At 50.6% G+C, this 24,199-nt stretch overlaps 1 protein-coding gene across 2 annotated transcripts; it reads right to left on the reverse strand.

Annotated features, from left to right (window-relative positions):
- Positions 1 to 827: 827 nt before the first annotated feature.
- On the reverse strand, positions 828 to 21,496 carry NKAIN4 (sodium/potassium transporting ATPase interacting 4). 2 transcript variants are annotated; one of them, XM_080925447.1, is made up of 7 exons: positions 21,390 to 21,496; positions 11,595 to 11,732; positions 11,259 to 11,339; positions 10,246 to 10,443; positions 3,133 to 3,193; positions 1,932 to 2,016; positions 836 to 892 (listed from the first exon to the last, which is right to left on the reverse strand). In XM_080925447.1, exons 1-7 carry the CDS (start codon positions 21,441 to 21,443, stop codon positions 883 to 885), a joined length of 627 nt encoding a protein of 208 aa, XP_080781573.1. In that variant the 5' UTR covers positions 21,444 to 21,496; the 3' UTR covers positions 836 to 882. The 2 variants fall into 2 exon arrangements, with proteins under 2 accessions (XP_080781574.1, XP_080781573.1); XM_080925448.1 differs by lacking the exon at positions 1,932 to 2,016 and having other exon boundaries at positions 828 to 892.
- Positions 21,497 to 24,199: the final 2,703 nt, after the last annotated feature.

Genomic DNA, 24,199 nt, shown 5'->3' on the forward strand with positions numbered 1-24,199 from the left:
AGAGTCTCACCTTAGTGCTCAGCTAGGATCTGCCCATGTCCCTTGGTCCATGCTGAACAGGGACTCCATTCCTTCTCACAGGCAGAGCAGAACCCGTCAGGAGTCTAGCTGCCTCTAGTCACTGCACGAGCCTTTTCTCACGTAGGAGAAAACACCCTTTCTGATCTCAGTAACCTTACACTGGATTTCACACTTTCGGAATAGACTGGCCTAAAGACAACCCCACCCCCCATCTGGTTACCCGCCCAGGGTCTTTCTTTCTTGATGGTGCTGTCTACATTCTCCAAAGAGGAATTCATGTGGTAGCCTCAGGCTCCAGGTTCCCTCCACGGTAGGTACCCCTCTAGCTTGGGGAGCTAGAGTCTGAAGCTCTAGGAACTCCACTGGCATCAGTGGGGCCAGGGCCTTTGCTGGAATAAGACCTGCAACTGGGGTAGTGCAGCATTTATTTAAGGCCTTAGTCACTTTTGGGTCTTGGTGGCTCATTACAGGGACCTGCTAGTGGTCCTCTGATGAGCCCCTCTCCTGGAAGCAATATATAATCTACAGGTTTTATAATCCCAGAACAGAGGACTCCTGGGGAAATTTGCTACCGGCTGTCCAAGAAGACCAGGGACGATAACCATTTGTTTCCACAGACTCTCATGCCCTTTCTTCTTCTTCTTCTTCTTTTTTTTTAAGGAAAAAAAAAAAAAAGAAATTACAAACTCACAGTTGTAGCCACCCTGGCCTGCAGTGTCCCCGCCCCTCACTGGTATCCAAGGTGAACTTGAAAAAAATGCTAGGCAGGCAGGGAAGCAGAGCCGCGAGTCCACGCCTGGGGTCTCCTCATTGTTCTGTGGCTGAGGCTGGATTTCAGGAGCAGGTCAGCCGTTCCCTCATTTATGCCGGCCTGTGGAAAAGGCAGAGGTCAGAGGAACCTGAGGACAGGACAGTGTCCTTTCGCTTGGAGAACTTCAAATGCAAAACCCCACAAAACCGAGAAAGAGACATTTGCTCAGGGTATAGCAAAAACATACTAGGGGCTAAGCTTCTCCATAGGGCAGGTACTGGGTTTATACTCTGATGGCCCTGACCTATTCCTATGGGGTTGGAAGTGGATTAAGGGTTTCATCACGGTCAGATTCCCCATTAAAAAGAAATCTCACAATGGCTGCTGCCTATATTCATGCAGATCTGTTGAGCCCAGGCTTGGCTTAGGAGCATATTTTGTCAAGACTTTAAGGACTTTGCATCTGGCAGCCTGCAGAGTCTCCTCCCCTTCCTAGGGAAGGCATTAGGAATCTCTGGGATCGGGTCACCAAGGGAACCCTTAGACACCCCTTCTGACTGCAATTCCAGGACCACCAGGAAGCCCAGGCACAGCCGTGGGATCTGTGAGACCCTGGTACCACTTTGGAGAAGGAAATATAATCAAATATAGGAAACAGACGCCCACACCCTCTACACTTACTGAAGCAGTGAAGCCCCTGGGGAGTAGCCTGTTGGTATCTCCCCCATTCCTGAGACTCTGGGACATGGTTATTCCAGAATCTACCCCTGCTAAGCTTTGAGCTCAATGTGTGAGGCTGACTTTTACAGCCACCGAACCCCCAACACCTAACCAGACCATGATCTTTTTTAAAGACTTACTTATTATATATAATTACACTGTAGCTGTCTTCAGACACACCAGAAGAGGGCATTGGATCACATTACAGATGGTTGTGAGCCACCATGTGGTTGCTGGGCTTTGAACTCAGGACTTCAGGAAGAGCAGTCAGTGCTCTTAACCACTGAGCCTTCTCTCCAGCCACCAGAGCATGATCTTAAGGGAGTGATAGATGGATGGATGGATGGATGGATTGACAGACAGATGCCTGAGAAAGTCTCCAAAGCAAAGAGCCTTGTGTTGTGAGCGCTCTAACGCAGGCTGAGTGGGCCATACTTACAAATATGCCTGCTTGGACAAGAAGCTGGACGGCTTTTCATTGACATGGTACAGGGGGAATGGGTCAAATCCACCAATGAAATCAACTGAAAGAAATCAAGCCCAAAATAAAATAAAACCCAAATGATGGAAAAGATGGCAGAATGAAAAATATCACCCGTGGCAGATTCCTAACAGGAGGGATGTTGTCAGAGCTTGTGAAGGGTGCAGGCATAAACCCAAATCGGTCCCTGGTGTATCTCAAACCTTGCTGGGATTTGTCTGGGGTACTGTGCACAGTTTTCTGGCTCTACAATTTGAATTGACTTTTCCGGTCAGGAAGGCCAACAAGAGCCCTTCAGTATAGATGGAGCTGCAACCCACCCTGCCAGGCTCTTCAAATCACTAAATCTCCAAATACTAACCCCACAGCCTTCACTATTATCAAGCACCTTCCCCCTGAAGCCATCCACAGACTAATGGATGTTGGGCAAAAATGGTATTTCTGAACCGCAGGGCTGGCTGCAGTTCTGAATTCAAACAGCAGGTGGAGCTCCTGCTTCAGCAGCAGCCAGTTACGATCCCGTGATCAGGCAACAGACTCAAGAGACCATCCCTCAGTGTGGTCTCTTAAATATGGAGACAGCTGACACCATGGTCCAACTCTCTGGGGCAGATGGCTTTGAGTTTCAGTTCTGACTCTGGGGAAGGTTCTATCCACAGGGCGCCTGACCACCCACCCACACACTGTCAATCCTTCCTCTGCAGGGTCTTCCCATGAGACTATGTTAGGATTGGGAGTCCCCAAAGGGATGGCTTGAGTCATTATTGTGTTATGGTGCCAATCAAAGTTAAGTTGGAAAGGGTCTTCATGCAGAGAGGAAAGGATAATCTGCCCAAATGGGTCCCACCTAACACTCAGTGTCAATCAATATGATGCCAAGCAGGCAGAATGAATCTTGGTACTGAAGACTCAGACCTTCCCAGGGCCACTGTAGGGATTATGAAGACAGACATCCCTGGACCCGAGGGCTGCTGGGCCCCTCTTCATAGACAGCCACCGCCCCCCAATTCTCAGATCTTTGTACTGTTACGACTATGGTCAGGCCTGTGGCAAAAAATGAATAGCCAATAGGAATGGGGTATCACTAAGGGGCACCTTCAAGCCCTACCCCAGATAATATAACACTCAAAGTTGTCACTCCCGTTAGCTGTACACTTACAGCTGTCTTCTTCTTCTGTAAGCATGCTAACCACGTAGCAACCGTAGACGAAACCCAGGAGCTGAAAGACACCAAGAGGTGAGACATGTCAAGCCGTCTGGCTGTGGGGATGACTCCATGTGTGCCTGGCAAAATCCCTGCATCCCGCAAGCCTCCACTTCCTCCCCTTTAAAATGGGACAGTGGCACTGGCCTGCTTTACTTCCCAAGCTCCCACATTCCAGATATCTCAGTTCTCCCGTGACACACTACTTAGCGGGCACCCCGTGGGTGAGGGGGCAATCAAGCCAGTCTGAAAGGGTGGTAGCCATTTCCCATTTCAGGGCTTGGAAGACTGAACATGGAAAACAAGAGCTGAAGTTTCCCACAGAACATGGGCACCTGAGTAGTAGTTTGGAGGTGACAAAGTCATGCCCTTTTTCCTCTGAGCCTATATGTTCAGGTCTGTATTTTTCATGTCACCACATGTCCTGTGAATCCCTTCCACTCAGTTCCAGGAGCATTCCAGGGTACAGGCCCTCCTTTCACATTTAGCCTCTGTTCCTGGCATGCAAGGCTGTCTATGTGGATGGGTTGGTGTTTTGACCAAGATGGCTGGCTAGTGGAGAAGCCAGCAAAACTGAAACACTAGTCACTCCCTTGCAAAGCTGTCTCCCTGGCCTGGTGCTGGCAACTTACTCTCTGTGTTATTTCAGGGCCCCAGATGCTGCCATGAATCTCAGGAGAGTGCACTACCCCCCTGTGGGCACCAATATAATATCTATATTATGCATAATATAATATCTATATTATGTAAGCAACAGCTAGGGTCGGCGCAGGGTCAGGGAGTCTCTGTCTTGCTGGGACCCTAGATGATTTGGTGCACCTGAATATTTCAAAAGGTACAGCTAAGCAGGAGCTATAGTGGGCTCTTTGGAAGTCAGAGTGGACGTCTCGGGACACCACAGCTGGGAGTGGCCTGGCCAGTGAAAGCACTGGAAGCTATAGTAGAGGTGACAGGGCAGTGTCCAGTCTGGGTGACTGGAAGGAAGCAGGACTTTCTAGATATGCAGCAGGTCCCTCTGCAAAAGTAACAAGCAGCCCCGAGGGATTCATTTACCCTCTAGGCCATGGTTCCACCCTGACCTGATCCCAGCAACCTCCCAAGTGGCCACCACACACCTTCCTGTCGAAGGAGACAGACTAAAGCTGGGACTGCACTGCTCAAAGCCTGCGAGACCCTGCCCAGCTGAGGCACAGGCCGCGGCCCCTCTAGGAATCCAGCACTCTGGGGATGAGTCCAGAACCGAGCCTAGACATCATTCTCCTCACTGAGAGGAAAGCCTGAGATGTCTCTCACACCTTTTATGATTACCTGGGACAGTCTGGGAGGGTCACACCCCAGGGTGCCCACCTCCTCGGAGAGCTGACCACAGTGCTGAAACAGGGACAGGTTCTCCTGGGCTGTCCAAGCTGGCACCTACTCTGTCTCAAGCCACCCCGTGGTTCATGACATCTTACCTGCACATTCTTGTCCTCTCTTCCTGCCACGTCTGGCCACCCTGTTCACCCAGATCTCTCCTGAGCATCTTTCTGCTCTGTGTCTCCTGGAAGCTCTCCCTCTCCTTGGCCTTTCCTTACCAATGGTCTGGTAAGAACTAAGCCTGATAACCCAGAGCGGACAACAGAGATGCCACTTTTCTATAGGAAAAAGTACAAGCATACCAGACGTGTGAGCCGGCACTCCTATTTGAGAAAGTATGGCTCGAGTCCGTCTCCCCACTGACATGCAGAACTTTGTTCCTCCAGCACCTGTTCCACCAAAACTCATTCTGCACCCTGCAAGAAGGCCTGCCTTTGTCTTTCTAGTTTCCCGTTACTGCCTTTTCAGAGTCTTCGATTTTAGGACTTGACAGAGACCCTCGACCACTCAGTTCTTTCTTTTATGAGGACCATGCTTGTGTTACTTCACATTTGGGATTCAACTGGGATCCTCTCTTGCCTCTGCATGAGTTACATTGGGGTGAAACATAACTTCAGCTTCCCGCTGTGAAGGCTGAACTTAAACTAGAAGCCTAGGGGAGAAGTGGAGGTGTAGTGTGGACCTCAAAGCTTCCTGCACCGTTTGCTGCATGCGTTCTTATATCTCGGATGTTCTTAGATGTAGAATTCAATTTCTTCCATAAGCTGCTGACTGTCCTGTGAACTTGACCTCTGCCAAGCATTGCATGCCCTGGGAAGCCTCAAGATTTGGCCAGGCCTCTCCATGGACTAACTTGGTTGTGCCCAAGGTATGGCATCCACACTCCCATGGGCTGTATTACTCTGGCTGCTGCTCCTGTCTCCTAAACCTCTCCTTCCCACCCCTGTGAGTCCATTGATCAAAATGGCCTTGATTTTAAGAAGTGATAAAGGAAGCAGAAAGGTTAAATGGTTCCCCTAGGGCCACAGAGGTGGCACTGCCTGGGTCCAGGAGCTGTCTCTCGCCCCACCATTTTTCACTAATTTGAGCTGAGAGAGAGGTCTATGGAGTCAATTCCATGTTCACCAGCTACAGCCGTTCTTTCGTTTCACATAACACCAGTGAGTCCATGGTTAGGTGGGAACGTGGTTGGGAGATGATCTCTCCAGGGTCATGGTGAGGTTTTGGAAAAAGCCACCTACTGGTTTTGGTGATCATCACAGTCTTGGAGACAGTGAAGGAAGCTGGCAGGACCAGAGTAGATGAGACCCACTTCTCAGAAGGGCACATGCTCCTATTTCATGATGGACCACATAGGACAAGGTGCATCTCGAAGGCAAGATGTCCCTCCTCTCTGCAGGTAGGAAAACAGCTTCGGAAAGGGTCTGGGGAAGTCCTCTCAGGCAGTGGCTTGTCACATCCAGTCCTCAGGGGCCAGAGCCCAAGGTGTGAGTCTAGTGAATTGTTTTTGTGGTATATTAAACCATAGCCACACATATATCTCAAAGCCCAACTCTGGTGCCTTGGAATTTGGTCATTCTTAAAATACAGGGGCCGCTGGAGGCTAGAGAGATGGCTCAGTGGTTAAGAGGACTGACTGCTCTCCCAGAGGTCCTGAGTTCAAATCCCAGCAACCATATGATGGCTCACAACCATCTGAAATGAGATCTGATGCCCTTGTCTGGTGTGTCTGAAGACAGTTACAGTGTACCTATATAAATAAATATTTATTTATATAAAATAAACAAATAAATCTTAAAAAAAAAAAGGGTCCGCAAACCATCAGCATGTGGTTAGATAAGGTGAAGTTAAATCAAAGTCTGGCATTTTTACCGGAGGGAGGGTGCTGTGATGGCCATGTAGGGAACAGGTTGTATGGCAGGTAGAGATTCTGGTGCGTCCCTAGGCCAGAGACTGTTGTGGCCCATAATTAAAGGACATCTGGCCCTCCTCAGAGGGAACAAGCCCCACTAATTCCTTAGCTTTGGGCTTTGGAGCTGTGAGAGAGCAATTTTCTCTTTTTGGATGATTTATTTTATGTCAGCATAAAGTGCATGTTACTGTATATGCATGCTGTGTGCATGTGTGTGTGTGTGTGTGTTTGTGGGTACATATGTGCATGAACATGCAGGTACACTTGGAAGCAAAGGAACAACCTTTGATGTCATTCCTTAGGCATCATCTACCTTTGTGTTTTTAAAGACATCTCTCACTGACCTGATACCACAGGCAAGCCTGGCTGGGCAGCGAGCCTCACAGATCCACTTGTCTTCACCTCACAAACACTGAGATTACGAGTACACACCACCATTCCTGTTTTTAAATACAATTTATTATATTTAATAAACAGATACGGTGGTTTGTGCCTTTAATCACAGCACTTAGGAGGTAGAGGCAGGCAGATCTCTATGAGTTTGAGGCCAGCCTGATCTACAGAGTTCCAGGGCAACCAGGGTTATCTTTGTTTGTTTTGTTTTATGTGTGTATGTATGATGTACGTACATACATGTTTGTTCATCATGTGCATGCATGTGTGTATATAGATGTTTGCTCAGTGGTGTGCACCCATGAGCGCATGTGGAAGAAAACTTCAAGTGACCTGTCCTAGCACCCTCTACTTTATTGCCTTGGGACACTGTGATGGTACCAGGTCAACACGCACTCTTGCCTACTGAACCGTCTGTCCGTCCAAGTGCCCAGCATCTTTCACATAGGTTCTGGGGGACTGAACTCAGACTAACTGATCTGTCACCATAGCCATATTCTATTTTATTTTCCAGAGATGATTTGGCTCTGTACCCAGGCTGGCCTTGAGTTGATGGTACTCTTTTGAGTAGATGGTCCTCCTATCCTTTGAGTAGGTGGTCCTCCTTAGAGTTGGGGATCCTCCTTTGAGTAGGTGGTTCTTATTTGAGTTGGGGATCTTCCTTTGAGTAGGTGGTCCTCCTTTAAGTTGGGAATCTTCCTTTGAGTAGGTGGTCCTCCTTTGAGTAAGTGGTCCTCCTTTGAGTTGGGGATCTTCCTTTGAGTAGGTGGTCCTCCTTTGAGTTGGGGATCTTCCTTTGAGTAGGTGGTCCTCCTTTGAGTTGGGGATCTTCCTTTGAGTAGGTGGTCCCACTCTCTGTTTCTCACATGCTGGAAAAGCAGGCTTGTGTCACTATACCATCTTCCTCCTGTCCGGTTGGTTGTTATTATAGACTTCCAGAGACAAAGCCAGAACTCGACCTTTCTGATGGTCCAAATGTGTGGGGCCCTTCTCTGATCCATGCTGAGGTAGCAGGCCATCCTGCCTGGTGGAACCAAGCAAGCACGGGGATCCAGGTTCACTGAGCTTCAATGCATTTATAGCAGCTTCTGCAGCCCCTTACTTTTCTATGCAGGCTGAGGTACTGTGGAGTGGCTGGATGAGGCCCTGACTTGGCTTTTGGAAAAGTTCCTGGTGGCAACACCATTCTCCATAAACATCCAGGCAGAGTTCATGAGTAAATATCTGCCCAGTCTTTTCAAGACTTAAGTCCCTGCATTGGCCTGAATCCAAACTCACAGATAAAGGTCTAGACTGACCAGGACAATATACCTTACTCCATTAGGCACAGTCCTGGAATGACGGAGCCTGGGGCACAGTAAGAGGTCCAATGACTGACAGTGACGGAGCCCAGACTTGACACTGTATCCAGAGTGTTCCCTGAGGCTGAGAGTTCTGCAAAGGGACCTACTCCACCTGGACCATCTGTCTGAGCAGGGTGTGAGAGTAAGAGACTGCGGACTGCGGTGGGTGTCCGTGTGCCCCGATGCTCAGTCTGCATGGGAAGGGTCCTTCAGGAAGGCTCGTGTGCCTTGGCCCGGTCTTTAACAGCTGGTGCTGTTGATAGGTAGTCTGAGGACTCATGGTCTCCTTGCCATCCACTGTTCCTGAATGGGGGTTTGTTTCAGTACTTCCTTCATATAGGTAGCTGAGGAGGACACCATCCTGGATTTGGTCCTTGCATTCCCCACGAGGTCTCAGAGCAAACGAGAGGGCCACTTGTCTTTCATCTCCACAGATGCCACAACTTCCTGTGCTTGGTAGACCATGTCAAGTCCAGACCCCGGGCCTTGCAAGGAGGCTGAAGCCTGGGCCACCTGTGTTGCCATGGCAGCAAGACAGCATAGCAGGAACATAGCCTCAGCACCAGTCTCTCAAATGCCACCTTGAGCCTCTCCCTATAACTGCTTTTTCTGCACCATTTGGCTCCCTGACCATCTAAATGGGTTGAGGTTCTGGGGAAAGGCCTTTGGGGTTCAGAACCTCAGGTCCCCTTGTACTCCAAAGTTCTGCACCCCTGAACTCAGCCTCCTACTCTGCTCCATCACAGCCTGTAGAATGACATCAGGTCACCTTGATCTTTCCCCTGGGATCAGGTTCCTGAACACACACGGACAGTAAGGGAGTCCCAGCTTCTTATGTTCTCCCTGGAGGCTCAAGGTTGACGACCCGAGTCCAGGGAGATGTCATCATCAACAGGAAAATGGCACCTGACACTTGCTGGTGATTCACTGCTAAGAGAATTTTCTACATGTCTAATAGGGTGGTGAAAAAGTTTCCCAGAAGCCTTCAGCCCCACCGCTGATATAGGAGCTGCTTGGGCCACAGAACCTTTCTGCTCATGGAGCATGACTCCTAAAGAGCAGTGGTATCTTGCAGTGCTAGGAAATTTGCCAGATTCCCCACACTTTTCCCTGTCTCACAGCCTCTGTTCTGTGGCAGACTTCTCAGAGCCATGGGCTCACAGCCAGCGCAGTCAGCCTACTGTGCGCCAGGGAGTATGTCCCCTAGCCTGCCTTCTCTCCTGGGAGATGAGAGCTTGTGAAATATCCCCAAAGGCCCTGAGACCCATGGAAAAGTATTGAGGTGTTATCCTAATGACTGGACCTGTTGGGATTAAATAGTGGCATCAGTAGCCTTACTGGCTGGTCTGGGGTTTCTGGCTCCATTTCACAGTCCTGCTGAGGTCAGCCTCCACCCTTGCCTCTGCTAGGGAGGTAGAGGAGCACCCACCTTCGCCATTGCTGTTCCTGGTTGCCTGCTACTCCACAGCATCATCAGAGGGTGAAGTTTGGTTCTGCCTCTGAGCCTGTCTTGCATGAACAATGATGCTCTGTGGTGGTTTGAATGAGAATGCCCCCCATAGGCTCATATGTTTGAATGTTTATTCACCAGGGAGTGGCACTATTTCAAAGGATTGTAAAAATTAGGAGGAGGGACCTTGTCAGAGGAAGTGTGTCACTGGGGTTAGGTTCTAAAGACCCATGCCAGGCCCAGTCCCTTTCTCTCTGTCTAAGGATCAGGATGTAGCTCTCAGCTCCTTCCCCAGCTCCATCTATGCCTTCCTGTCTGCTGCCACACTCCCCATCATGATGATAATGGACCAAGCCTCTGAAACTGCAAGCAGATCCTCAATTCCATGCTTTCTTTCATTGGTTGCATCGGTCATGTGTCCCTTCACAGCAACAGAACAGAGACCGAGACAGGCCCGAGGTCAGAAGTCCACCCTGACTCCTTTACTTCGTGCAGGATATGGAGGCAGCTCTGCCTAACAAGGAGGAAAGCTGGTCCCTCTGTGTGAAGGAAAGGCTCTGACTCTGGCCCAGGGAGAACAAGCCCCCAGCCTGGGTGCCTGACCCCACACTCACCGACAGCAGGATCTGCAGGCCACTGTGTAGGGCTTCCACATAGCTGTGCGCCATGGCACAGCCAGCGCCCACCACCAAGGACTGTCCATGCAGTGAACCCAAGCTAGCTGTGGCTGCCTCCTCATGACGACAGCCTGGCCCATGACCTTCCCACCAGGAGCGATGCCGGGAGAGATTGAAGGTCAAGAGTTCACTGTCCTGGAAACAGAAGTACAGAAATTAATATCAGGAGGCAGCCAGTCCACCAACCACAGGCTGAAGTGAGGAAGGATGGAGTGTCCAGTCTCCCTCCACCCTCTCCTCTTGGGTTCCAGCTGTGAGAGACAGGAAAAAGTGTCCCCAAACTGTTCCTCAGGAGGGAAAGCCTGCTTTTCTTGGCCCTCAGCCCTCATACCCCTTCCTACAAGAAGGCCTCAGGACTCACTATTATGGTATCCAGTTTCCTCAAAACCCTCATTTATGTCCCTGGCCAAAGCTGCCACAGTGGGTTTTGGGCCTTATGCCAGCCACTCCCTGTTATTGGCATAAGCCCAGTCAGGGCTAGCTCAGTCTACCACACCACTGCATGTCTCTTTAGAGTAGGAGAACACAGCTGCACTAGTCTAGAGCTCCCTTAGGTGGGACTTGGCAGTTGTTCAGGGCAGAAGACTCCATGTGGCCGCAAGAGGAAGGTCTCTGCTTGTTCCCCAATCCCACCATCCCTGAGAAGGAGTCACCTACACACCTCTGCCCGTTGTCTACTCAGTCCCAACTCCTCCCTGGTCCTGCCTGGATCCAAGGCTCTCTTCCAGAAGATCCATCCTCTGTGCTACCCAGCCTGAGGCCCCGACACACAGACACCCACAGTGCCTTACCAGCAGCCCTTACTACCCACAAAACAGTCTTCCCAAACTACTGAGCCACTGGTCACAGCCAAAACTGTCTGTGTTAGGAACGTGCAGTGAACTGCACCAAGCATCACATGGAGATCTGGCAAAGACCCAGAGGATGAGCCCCTTCCCACCTTTACTCACCTTCGAGAGGCCCCCCACTTCCAGGTAGAAGCAGATAATGAAGACATTCCAGGTAACCCAGACAGCTGCCCAGACAGCATACTAGGGAGACCAAGAAGGACAGGGTAGAAATTGAACCCAGCAGCTTCACAGAGGGGGTATTTACTTTTCTCCAACCCCTTGGAAGAAAGCCCTTGAACTTGTGGCAATGATGGGTCTCCCTGAGTCTGACCTTCCCAACACTAAGCTTGGAAAAGCTTCCTTAAGCCCACCCTGGACAGATGTCCACCTAAGATATCCTGCCTATGCTGCTACCGACACTACTAGCACAGAGGCAGCCAAGCACAGCAGACTCACCACCACGATGTAGCGTGGCCGGTACTGAATGGTTCCGAAGAGCCCCAAGATGACCACGATGATGTGGGCGAAGTTGGCCAGGATGGGTGCCCACTGGTAACCCAGGAAGTCAAACACTTGCCGCTCCACAGCTGTGACCTAAGAACAGGTGGCCCATGAGGAACAGTGGACACCAATGGGCCACCTCAGGTTTTCCCTCCCTCCTAAGTATCCCTCACACCTATTTTAATACCTGTAGCAGGTGGGCCACAAACTCCTTCTTGGCCATAACCCTGAGTGGTATCATGTACCTATAATGTGGCCTTTCTAGCAAAAATTATCAAGTTTGATAAAGCCCAAATGTTACCACTGGAGTGCTCCTACCTTGAGGAACCAGACTCCCTCCTTGTCCCCAGACCCAAAGCACCAAGGTTTATTTATTTTTGTTTGTTTTTGCTTTTGTTTGTTGTTGTTAGTTTTGGTTTTTTGTTTGTTTGTTTGTTTGTTTGAGATAAGGTCTCTCTACCAAGTCCTGGCTATCCTGGAACTTGTTAGGTCTCAAACCCTGACTAACAGCTGATGTGCCTGCTTAAGGGAACCCCAGCTTCTCCCAGAATTCCTTGGTTACTACCAGGCTCTACTGGCAGGCATTCTCTATCCCTACCCTGAACTCCCCATCCCAGGAGCTGTGCAGCCCTTCCCCTAGCCATTTTGGTTACCTGGCCCTTTTGTTTGCCCTTTACCTTCCTGGCCTCTTGGGATGGCTCTCCCTTCTCTCCACTCTCCTCACATGACTCAGGGTCATGCCCCTGCCTTTGGCCATGCTCTCCCTTTTATCTACAATAAACCTTTTCTTCCACCATACCTAGGACTAGTCATATCTTTTCCTTTTTATTTCTCTCTCTCTCTCTCTCTCTCTCTCTCTCTCTCTCTCTCTCTCTCTCTCTCTCTCTCTCTCTCTCTCTCTCTTCATTCAGAACTCATTATGTAGACCAAGGACAGCCTCGCACTCACAGAGATCCACCTGCCTCTGCCTCCCACATGCTATGATTAAAGTCGTGCGCCATAATGACTGGCTCGTACCCAAGGCTGTTCAACCTTGGGGTTGGGGGTGACATAAACGAGAAGTACAGATCCTCAAGTACTGCCCAGCTGCTTTGGTAGCAGACAAGATCTGAGCCTACACAACATGCTGAACGCAAAGCACAGAGAATACGTGTCTCCTGGTAACTGATTTCTCTGTGGTTGTCCTGGAGACCGTTGTGGATAATATGGCTCTTATCCTGACGGGCTGGGCACACTTCTATTCTGGGGACACTCATGGGATGCTGCAGCTCTGGAGATACTACCCTCTATCCAAGTAGACAGAGAGATTGATGGGAAAGATTGGATTATATACAAGGAACATGTTTTATACTTGGAGAAAACGAACGTATGCCCAGTAGAATCAAGACTCTAAGGCATCTATCCACCTAACCATCTTTATATCCATCATCTGTCCATCCCCCCATCCATTCATCTATTTACCCATTCCTTCATCTACCTACACATCCCTTCTGGCTTCCATCCATTTCTCTGCCCTTCATTCACCACTCACCCATCCATCCTTCATTGGGCTCCATTCCATGGGCAAGTTTAGGTGAAGGAAGAGAAAGTATGGATAACTCCACCATGTTCTGACATCTCTGGAGCCACTGTGTTTGGGATGACACAAGTTTGTCCAAGAAGGACTAAAAAGGATGGGCTACCTCGGGAAGAGAAGCAATGTCAAAGAGGCAGTATGTTGGCTGAGTCTGTGACATTCACTGGACCTCTGTGTACCAGCAATCAGACCAGCACTGGAAAAGCTAAGGCATTCCCTGACTTGACTAGCTTGTGGGCCTGGTGGTGGTGGTGCATTCCTTTAATCTGAGCACCTAATGCAGGCAGGTTTCTGAGTTCGAGGTCTGCTAGCTAGTTTTTTTGTCAACTTGACACAAGCCAGAGTCTATTGAGAAGAAGGAATTTCAACTTAGAAAATGTCGCCATCAATTTGACCTGTGGGCAAGCCTGTGGTAAATTTTCTCAACTGATGACTGATGTGAGAGGGCCTAGCTTGTTGTAGGTAGTCACCTTGGGGTGGTGGTCCTGGGAGCTGTAAGAAAACCTGGTGAGCAAGCCAAGGGGAGCAGGCCAGTAAGCAACACCCCTCCATGGCCTCTGCTTTGGCCTCCTTCCCTGTTTGAATTCTTGCTCTCACTTCCCTCAGTGATGAAGTGTGTCCTGGGAATTTTAAATTGCAACAAACTCTCCCCCCCCCCCGAGGTGTTTTATCACAGCAATAGAAACCCTAAGGTGGGTCTGCTCACAGTAGAAGCCCCTTCCAAGGCTGGAAAAGTTGAGATTGAGAGAAAGACAAGACTGCCATGTGGGCACAGCCTCCCTTCACTCTCTTCATCCCCACATGACCTTATGCCTTGTGTTAAGTTTGAGTTGAGTAATCTGGTTATTAGGTTGGATAGCCACAGATACTGACTTTAGTGAAAGTACTCTGGTTCTTCCCTGCTTCTTTGTATGATGGAATTGACCCCCAAAGTGTGCTGACAGCACCCACCCAGAAAACATATGCAACTGGGCGTGCTTGGCCTCACCCTGGCAGCTGTGAATGTACCAGAAGTGTGGCTATGTCCAAAGAAATTTAAGAAGAAGACTGTCAACAAGAGTGTTCTACAGGAGTCTAGATTTCTCTGGCTAACTTGGTCTGCTAAGTGGAGAGGTAAGGGCAGACCTTCTATCAACACCAAGAATGGTCCGGCAGAATCAGTTTAAGAACAGGCCCCACAAACAAACAAACAAAACCACAAAGCATTCACACCTACTGCCTCTGACCAATCAGAGTTCTCAGACCCACCCACTTCTCCTATACAGAGAATTCACACCCTCTGCCCCATCTCCTATCAGGGTGCTCACACCAGTTGTCCCCAACTCCTGCCAGAGTGTCCACCGCCCCCCCATCCCTGTGACAGAACACGCATTCTCGAATGTTCCTCTCTGTCCAAGCGTTAATATATCCTGTCTTCTCTAGAGTCAAAGCACACATGCCTGCAGACTCCTGGTGGCTCTGTGCTATGTCTCATGATTCCAAATGATGATGGAGGAAGCCTCGACTCAGCCAAGTTCTCACCTCTAAAGATCCCTCCTATTACTAGCCCTTCATGATGCTGGCCTCCTGGAGTAGGTGTCTCCTTTATACATGGGCAGACCCCTTAAGGATGCACATGGAGGCTAGAGCATCTCCCTGCGGAAAATTCACATCTGACAGCTCTCAAGGATCAGCTCTCATTTCAGTCCTTTCACAGGGTGTACAGAGAGCTGCTTGGCCAAACTTCCGGCTCCTGTTAGTCCGGACAGGCTGTTTACACTGAGGAAGAGGATGGGCCATCGCTAACCCTGCATGGGCAGACCATTGATCAACATTATTGATCCAGCCGATGGCTCTCACCTCTTCATTCAAATGCCTTCCTCATGGAAGACATGCACGAAGGGCTCACTGGAGAGCCCTGCAAGATCTTTGCTTATTTTTACAAGGAACCATTTGTCTACCTTGGAACTACATCATCTCTAAGGAATTGGGAGTTGGCCTGTCAACCAGACACTCTTCTCATTGGAATATGCCAAGAATCCTTCCAGGGCTGGTTAAGAGTCTGCTCTGACTGCGGGCATCGCGCATGGGCTGGGGTTGAGGTGATCAGGGTCTCCCTGAGCTTCTGGGGGCTTTGCCTGCAATGAGGACTGTCCTCCCTGGCTAGTCCTTTCTGGACCATTAATAGGAGCTGGGGATTTTCCACTCCCATAGGGGTGCCAGACCTATATACTATATACAGCAGTTACTTATAGGTATTGGTCCCACATAGGCATGTCTGATGCTGTAGCCACCTCACTGTGCACAGCAGAAGACGAGAGGGATGACAGCTTAGGAGCAGCCACCCCTGTGGTGATGCATCAGATAAAGTCTTAATGCTGAAACAGTGCTGGGACTACTCAGAGAAATACACATACCAGAGTGTGGAAGAAACCCAACTGTGTAACTCTCAAATGACTCAGGGAAACAGCATAGAGACCGTCAGCGAACCCGGGTATTTGTTCCCCTGTTGGTGGCACTGGTTCAGGAGACAGCATCCTGATGGTTCTCAGGAGGTCAGACATGACCGGTACAAGCAAGGCACAAAGGGCAGGCCTTTGAAGGTTGTGCTCACCCCTGGTTCCCAGGTTCCCACCTGTGTTTTGTTTCCTGGTTGGAGACACATGAACAGCCATTGTGACATGCTCTCAACACAAAAGGGAGCCACTGCTGTGCCATAACTTACCAGCTATGAGCTGAGCTTGAAGCCATGAACCAGAATAAAACCCTTCTTTCCTGAGGTTGTTCAGGTCAAGCATTTTGTCATGGTGATAAGGAAAGTAACCGTGAGGTAAGTCTGGCCCTCCTAATCAAGCTACCCACATTCTTCCTGAAACCTTCACTAATACTCGGGGATAAAGCAGTGGGCAGAAGACGCCCCCCCCCCAAAAAAAAAAAAAAAACCTTCTTTTAAACATGAACTAATTCCACTCTAGTAGAAGCCCAAAAGACCTTAGGAGGTCACACTGCCTAAGACGCTTGTACCTTCTCAAGAAACCCTGTGCCACCAGAGCCAGCGCACAGCCCATGGTCACCAGAGAAGGAGGACCAGCCCAGAAGCCTTTGTGTGGGAGAATCAGTCACAGGTGGGTCCCAACAAGAGGATGACGGTCTTGCTGACTTCCCTAGAGGGCACTGGAGCTCAGGGGTCAACCACTGCCAATATTCACTGAGCACAGCAGTTGAAGTAACCATGGTGGCAGCATCCCTGGCCAGGCCTTGGCCACCTTGTTGCAGTTGCTGCACAGCAACAGGGGCCCCCGAGTGTGGGTTATTATGTTCTCTGTACCCCAAGCCTCTTTTGTTCTAAGAATCTCTATGGCTGCTCACAGAGTCCCTGGCCTCTTTTTCTCCCACAGAAGGTATGCTCTATTGGACAAGTAAATGGTCAGGCCCAGGGCTGTACACAGCTGATAGGAGGGATGAGGCCTCATCTCTCCTCCTCATCAGGCTGCCTGGACTCCCAACACATGGCCGAAACAGTCCATCAGCATCCATTTCAATGGCTCTTTGGATCCTGAGGTTCCAATCCAAGCCAATGGTTCAGAGATGCTCTGACCCCAGAAGTAACCAGAGAATGTCTGGGATGCTGGTGGGTCGGGCCATAGGTGAGCTCCATGTCTGTATAAAATACAGAGTCCAGTGTACCCATATACACATGAGGCTGTGTGTGTATACCCGCATGAGCATGTGTAAGCACATGTATACTGTGCAGCAGCAGTCAGGGAGAAGCCGGATGACAGACCCAGTCAGGACTGCGGGTCCATAGTGCTTCCTGTCTTGCTGTTCCCAGACTTGCTGTCCTGTGGGGGTGATTTTATAACTTCTTTGGGGAGGGAGACTCTTTCTATGATTTGCCAAATTCCTTCCGAACCTGCCCCTCCCTCAGCTCAGACACACCCTGGTGGCTCTGGGCCTGGAATGTGGGGTCACTGAGACTCAGTGAGGTTGACTCAGGCACTCTGCAACACCGAGACTGTCAGTAATGGCCTGTTCCGAGAGGGATGTGGAGGGGTATGTATTTAAGAAGGCAGTTATCCAGCATGCCATTCTCCTGTTCCCAGGAAGAGACTATACACTGGAGACCCTCCCTGAGGAGTAGATTAAAACTCCAAGGTAGGGTGTCAGCCTTGCCTTGCTCCCATCTTGCAAGATGGGCTCTCAGTGGTCAGGTTGAGTCTAAGGCCACAGAGCCATGGTTGAAGTACATCTGTACCCCATATCTGCAACTCCTATGCCCAGCATCCCTTTTATTACCTACCTGGTGTCTCGGACACACTTAACCCCTCATCAGCTCTCCCTCTGTTATCTAGAACTTGTACTTACTCTCTTGGCTGTCACGGGCTGCCCTGGCCCAGTGTTCTGCTAGAAAGGCCTTGACGCCAGCTTCCTGATTCTCCAATCCTCCAGCCAGAGTTTGCCTGGCAGGCCAGGTCCCTTCTCTCCTGTCGATCTGAGAACCCATTTATATCCTCCTCTCTCTCCTTGTCCATCTACATTACCACCAATGCCTTTCTATTGCATGCCCAGCATTTGCTGACTCCCCCCTACAATGCTCCCGAAGTGGCATGCAAGCCAAGCACAGCAGCCAGGCACATAGCACACCAAGGCCACAACAAACCTGCAGAATGACTGGTGCCCACCAGCACAACCTTCTGAAGAGGTTGACATACTACTCCTCCCATTTGTTGTCTGTCTTCTGCCTCCCTGGACCTCGAATCACAAGGGTCCACAGTGTACAGAGCTGCCGTGGCCCTAGGAAATCAACAGCTCCAATAATCCTGTGGAGACCTCTGCTGTCTGACTCTCTAGCGCCTTGGAAACTCCTGCCCTCCCCACTCTCTCTCTCAGGGTTCCCCAATACCGTTGGGCTCCGGATCTGAGTCCCAAGGCATGTCCAAGATTCTACACTTCAGCTCAAGCTTGTGTCAGAAGGATGCAGAGACCACCCTGTGGCCTTCATACGGGTAAGAAATGGTCTTGGGAATTGCAGGTCCTCACTTCGCATGCCTTGTCCACCCTCAGCTTCCTAGAAGGCAACAGAATGCAGCAAACATCTGTGACATAGCTCAGAAGACAGTTTCTGAGTGTCAGTAGGGCCAGGAAACATAAGGAATGGAATGTTTTCACTCTTCCAAGCTGTGGTGTGTGTGTGTATATGTGTATGTGTGTGTAAGAGAGAAACAGAGAGAGAGAGAGAGAGAGAGAGAGAGAGAGAGAGAGAGAGAGAGAGAGAGTTATGCTGGAATCAATCCAGGACCTTGCACTTGCTAGGCAAGCACTTGTCCACCAAGCTGTACTCCTATCTCACTGCTGAATTCCTAGTGTTACTGGACACGTAACTATTGGGAAGGCACGCAGGACTCTCCACACATCATTAGTTCTGCCAGAACAAGCCCTGGATGGGTATTTTTTCTGCTCTCATTCCATCAGAAGAGCCAGACTCCCAGGGAACATCCACTAACTGTAAGAATCTCCCTTAAGGAGGCACCGGATGGCTGTCCACCCCAGCCCCACAAAATGGATGACCTGTTTGAGTGTCCAAGACAGAGACTGCTGATGGAACTGCAGCCACAGACTGCTCTTGACCCACAGAGGGAGGCTCTAACAGCACCCAGCCTTTGAGCACCGAGCTCCCCACTCAAGTGACCTTCACCCCTCCTGCCTCCATCCATTATGTCGGAGCCCCATGAACCCTCTCAACTTCTGGAACAGAAGCATCCCCCTTAAGGCAGGACTCAGGGTCTCCACCCTTGCATGCTCCTGCCCTGGCAAGCAGATAAAGATGGCATTTCCCTTTCCCTACGATATACTAGTCCTGAGGAGTCACATGCTGGTCTGTGTGCTGGTTTGTTCCTCTCTACTGTGAGAGGCACCGACCAGAGGCACATTCTTTCTACACACTGTAGGAGAATCAACCATCTAGAAATGGATCTCAAGCATCAGAGCCAGCGTCTCCATCCCAGAAAGCCTGTAGCTCCAGGAGGAGCCTTGCACATAAAATTACAAATATGGGGGTGGGGGGTGAGCAGCACCAGGGGATGGAGGCCAGGCCAGCCTCTTTGTGAATGATTGGATCTGACTGGTTTTCATTTCACCCGGGGAGAAAAGGAAATGGGAGATGAAGATGCCCCCTTTGGTCCATTAAAAACCCAAGGCATCCTGTGAGGCCCCTATAGGATGCTGGACCAGCTGCACATTTCTGCTGCAGGACCTCAGTCTGAAGAGTTGCCAGCCCCTTAGCTGCCTCAGGAATGGCAAGCCTCGAAAGAGGTGAGGGCACTGGCATATCCTCTCACTTCTGAGCCAACATACCCAGAAGCCCTCTGGCCATGTTTGAGTCTCCCATCGCATGGAGACAGGCAATTTAGAGCTGGTAGCCCTGCAGAATCTAGTTGCAGACCCCTTCATGTGTCCCAAATCTTCTGTCTTGTCATCACAGCAAAGCGAGCACTGGGAATGGTCTCAGCGTCTCTCTGGCTCATAGCCGGCAGAGTTCCTGCTGTTCTTTAAGGGAGAGTTGTTTGGGTCCTTTGTCCAGTAACTTGGTAACAAGAAAACTCTCACGCTTGTCAAAAAAGGGAAAGCCTCGGGACCCCCATGCTCCCCCCAGCTTCCTCTGCTCTCCACTCGAAAGCAGAGACCAGAGCAGTGGGTGGTATTGGGCCTGTTCTGCCCGGAGACTGAGGAAGGTGGCCCGCCCCCAACTGCCAGCCAGTGTAAGACAAAAGACCCTTGACAGTTCCCTGGGGCAGTTCAGCTGTGGCCCTGCTGGACAAAGCAAGGGTACAGGGCTCAGTACAGTTCCACAAAGTCCTTGGGCTTGTCTTGGCCGAGACCGTGTTTTTGAGAAGCCCTGTCCAGGGAAGCCCTACAACCCCAGCATCAAAGTGACCCCTCTCCTCTTATTTGCAGCAAGAAGTCAAACAGAAGCAACAGGCCCTGACCTTACCTCCTTTCACCCCAAGATCACATCTCTGCACTAGAGCTGGCATGTCAGGGAACACTGTCACGACAAATCCAGGACAAGGAAACCAAAGTCTTCCTCCTCTCACACAGTGACTTTGTTTCCTGACTCCCACATTAGGCAGGCTCTAAACCTGTGTCAGCGAATTTATCTCTATCCTTTACCTGGTCATTCTGCAGGAATTTTCTCCATCTTCCCCTTGAGGGATCCCTTCACAGAAAGACAGCACTCAACACTGCTTCAAGGCTGGAGGCAGACCTCTTAAGTCTGATTTACCCTGTAGAAACCTGCAGACCAGTAAAGACTTGGACCACAGACCTCCCTGTAATCCTACATTATGCCTGGCAGTCCTTGGAGGTACAAGACACCAAATGCCTTAAAGTGTCCTCAGACACTTCAGCCAGGGAAGGAGGCACCCAGTTCAGCTGGGCCCAGGTCCACACCCAGCCTAGAAACAACAAAGCTACATTTCCTTTTTAAGACCAGATAGATACTCAGGACCCATTAGCATTTTGCAAGGAGTTTCCCCCAGCGACCTTCTCCCATCAGCCCCAGAACCCATATTCCAGGCTCCAAGCCCAGGGAGAGCTGCAAAGTTGTTCAGCATCATCCAAGTTCTCTGACCTGAGAAGGCTTTTCAACTAGTGGGCCTGAGAGCCCCTTCCCTCTACAGGCCCAGGGAGATTGGGAGACTCCAAGGTAGTCTGTGCCTGCGCACAAGCTGGGCGCGTCAAATGATCACACTCTCCAGCACATCCGACTCTAAGGTCCACACTCAAAAGACACTGAACTTTGCTGCTGGCTCAGACCCTGTGCCGCGGTAGTAAGACACCCGCGCTTGCATCTCCCGGCCACAGGCACCTTCAGGGAGTGTGAGCGTCAAGGGCAACACCATCCCCCATCAGGCACTCCGGACCTGAGCAGAGCTCCTAGGGCAGCCCTCCCGAAGGCTTTTGTTCCTTGTGGTCAGGGGTGCCCAGACGCTCCCCAGCACCTGTCCCCGCCATCAGGGACGCTACTCCCCGAGCAAACACTGCAGGGCACAGCCAAGATCCGGCACCGTGACAGCTCCTCTCGCACGCCTGGCAGCCGGAAAAATCGGCTGCAGCCGCCAAGTCCAAGCCATCATCCCAGGAGCCACCCGAGGTTGGTGCAGGTCCGGAGAGCCACGCAGGACACCCGGACTCACCAGCTGCAGAGCGCAGAGCGCAAGAAGCGTGCAGCGGCCGGAGCAAGAGCCCATGGTATTCACTTCGCCCGCCGGAGCCTTTTGCTGCCAGAGTGGGCCAGAGTCCTCCGCGTGCGAAACCTCTGTCCACCCTCCCCACCCCACCCCACCCCCATTCCTCCGCCTGCCTTGCCCTGAAAACACCGCCTCCTTCCAGCTTGCAGATCCCGCCCCAACGGGATCTTGCCTCGGGTAAGCCTAGCAGACCCCAGCCCTGTCCGCCCCTCCTTTTAGATCCCGCCCCTGCCCACCCGCTCTTTAGACCCCGCCCAACCCCTCTCTCCAGCTCTGGGTAACAGCTGCGCCGTGTCTGTCTCCACGCTTAGATACCCCTAGTCCTTTCAGCCCTTAGGGGCTTCAAGCGGTCCGGAGAGGAGGCGCGGGACCCTTTCTTAAAGCGGCGATGTCAGGGCTTTCTGGCAGCATAGAGCGGCGCAGGGCTGAACAGTGGCCACAGGACAGACTTGCTCTGTCAACGAGTCTGTCCCAGAATGCTCATAAAAGAATAAGTAGCAACTGTGTCTACCCCAAATAACTCTCGGCCTGGCTTCTGTCTTTGCTCCGAATCCTCTGGTGGGACATACACCTCTGCACTGCGGATATCAAACTTTTTTCCTGTGGAGGTTCAGAGGTACCCAATGAACGAGGTCTCCAAGACTCCTCATCTTCTAGAACCCCCGACCTAGACCAGAGCTCTATGTGAACTCTTATGTCCGTATTGAGAGCGAGGACTCAGGAGCAGGAGAAATGATGGGCTCACCAGTACCTCACCTGTCTGAAAGGCCTGGATCCAGATCTGCTCGGTAACAGGACTAGGCACTCTGAAGGGGTGTCCTGTCCACAACAGTCTACAGAAAAGCCTGCTTCACAGAGGCTTGGAATGGGGTTGAGGTAGGTTGTAGAGGAGCCTCATATCCAGGCAAGAATGGACACCATGGTCAGAGGGAAGCACAGGTCCTAGTGAATAAGGATAAAAAGCCTGTGGTGGGGGGGCAGGAAGCCGCTGCTAGCAGCAGAAGGAGGTCTCCAGGAGGACAGTTCACTGTGGGAGGAGGGAGAGGGAGGCAGGAGAAGCAGTTCACACCAGGTGGTTTGGCCACAGGCTTCTGGGGAAATGGAGTCTAGGTAGCTTTGCCCTTGACTTGAGTAGCTCAGGAACAGAGAACCAAAACCAGCATCGCCCAGCTTCCTTCCTCTGTGTGACAACCTCATGCGCTGAGAACCCCTTCACCACTGGCTTCTTGGTGGAGACTAATCTGTGACTTCCTGTGGCTACTTAACTCCGGAATCACTTGCAGTATAAATTTTGTGAGTTGCCAAATTTTTCTTAACCCATTTTGGTGGACACTCGCGAACAGCACTGGCAAGGTCCAACCAGGCCAGCCCAACTAATAGACAACCAGGTCAAAGCCTTCAGCCTTGAGAAGGAAACCCACCAAGATCCCAAATCCAAGCTTGTGCAAGTGCAGGTCTCAGACCCTGTAAATAAAGCTCAGAGAGAAGTGGGGGGGGGGGGGTCTGGCTGATGAGAAGGAAGAAATCAAGCAGACAAGAGGGTGGAGCTCCCAATCACTCCCTGCCCACTCAGAGCAGGCTTGGTGGGAACTGGGGCCCAGAAAAGGGCTTAGTACTACCTACCAAGGATAGAGACTGAACAGATGTTCCTTGAATGGGGCAGAGGTAGAGAGTCGAATGGGGTGTTTAGAAGTCCTAACCATCAGAGCAAGCTGTGGAGTGGTGGCAGAACTTCTTAGGCAGGTATTCATGAAAAGTCACTCAGTAAAAAAGACCAATGGTGTATGTTATGTGGACAAGATTGCTTGGCATGTGGGGCTGAATAATTTCCTCAGGTGGGGCCCTCCTGGGAAGATGAGGATGAGCATTAGTGATGCCTTAACTTCAACAGAGAAATGACACTCTTCTAGTCATGGAGAACCTGCATCTCATACCTTCAACCAGCTGGGTGCCCAGCCTGTGTTCTTCCCAGTTTTCTTGGTAGACAGCAGACATTTTGTTTTGTTTTGGTGCCTGCAAGTCCTTGAGTCTTGACTATAGCCTGTCTGAGGTTCTTTAGAGCTCACTCTCCGAGATGAGAGGGGTGTTCCTATTTATAGGAGAGCAGACATAGCAGTGGTCTCATGACACACACCATGGATCAGGAGTGACTAGGACCCTAGGTCTTTCCTCAGCTGTTTAGTCTATCTATGGGAACTTGCCTTTCTGTATCCAGAGTCATATCAAGTTTCTGGGTCACCCCAACTTCTTGACCTGGAGCTCAGCTTGTCTGGGTACATGGAAGGGCAGGTAGAACCTAGACACCAGATATCCACGCATCTCATCCACTTCACTTGTGTGTGTGACTTTATGTTCAACCCAGGCACATGCTGTCTCATCTCCCTCCAGATCCCCTTCCACTCCCTGTGTCAAGCTCCATCTTTTCAGACCAGCATCTACAGTTTCTTTTATTGTGTCTGCCTTTCTTATAGATAGTAAACAATCTTTCTCAAGGAACACTGCCACCTATTCTAAAACTGATGATGTATTTACAGCTGTACTCCAGGTGGGTATGTCAAGTTAGATGTAATTATGACCTGGTCAAACATATAATGAGTTTATAATCGTTCATGGAATGGCTGTATCACATTAGGTGTACTTATCAACTGGCTATTATTTCATTTGGAAACTAAGCATAGTATAAGGAGATACCATTGTGTGTCAGGTTGACAAGGAGTGGTCTTTTGATGGCTATTCTTGGTTGTCAACTTGACTAC

The sequence above is a fragment of the Micromys minutus genome (assembly GCF_963924665.1).
Source record: "Micromys minutus genome assembly, chromosome: 11".
Taxonomy (NCBI): domain Eukaryota; kingdom Metazoa; phylum Chordata; class Mammalia; order Rodentia; family Muridae; genus Micromys; species Micromys minutus.

Bases quoted from the DNA above. Each gene is read 5' to 3' on its own strand.
- NKAIN4 (XM_080925447.1), bottom strand. From the start codon at position 21,443: ATGGGCTCTTGCTCCGGCCGCTGCACGCTTCTTGCGCTCTGCGCTCTG. The intron at 11,733-21,389 runs GTGAGTCCGGGT...ACCTGTTCTTAG, and splicing joins CGCTCTGCGCTCTGCAGCTG to GTCACAGCTGTGGAGCGGCA. The intron at 2,017-3,132 runs GTAAGTGTACAG...GATTTCTTTCAG, and splicing joins TACAGAAGAAGAAGACAGCT to TTGATTTCATTGGTGGATTT.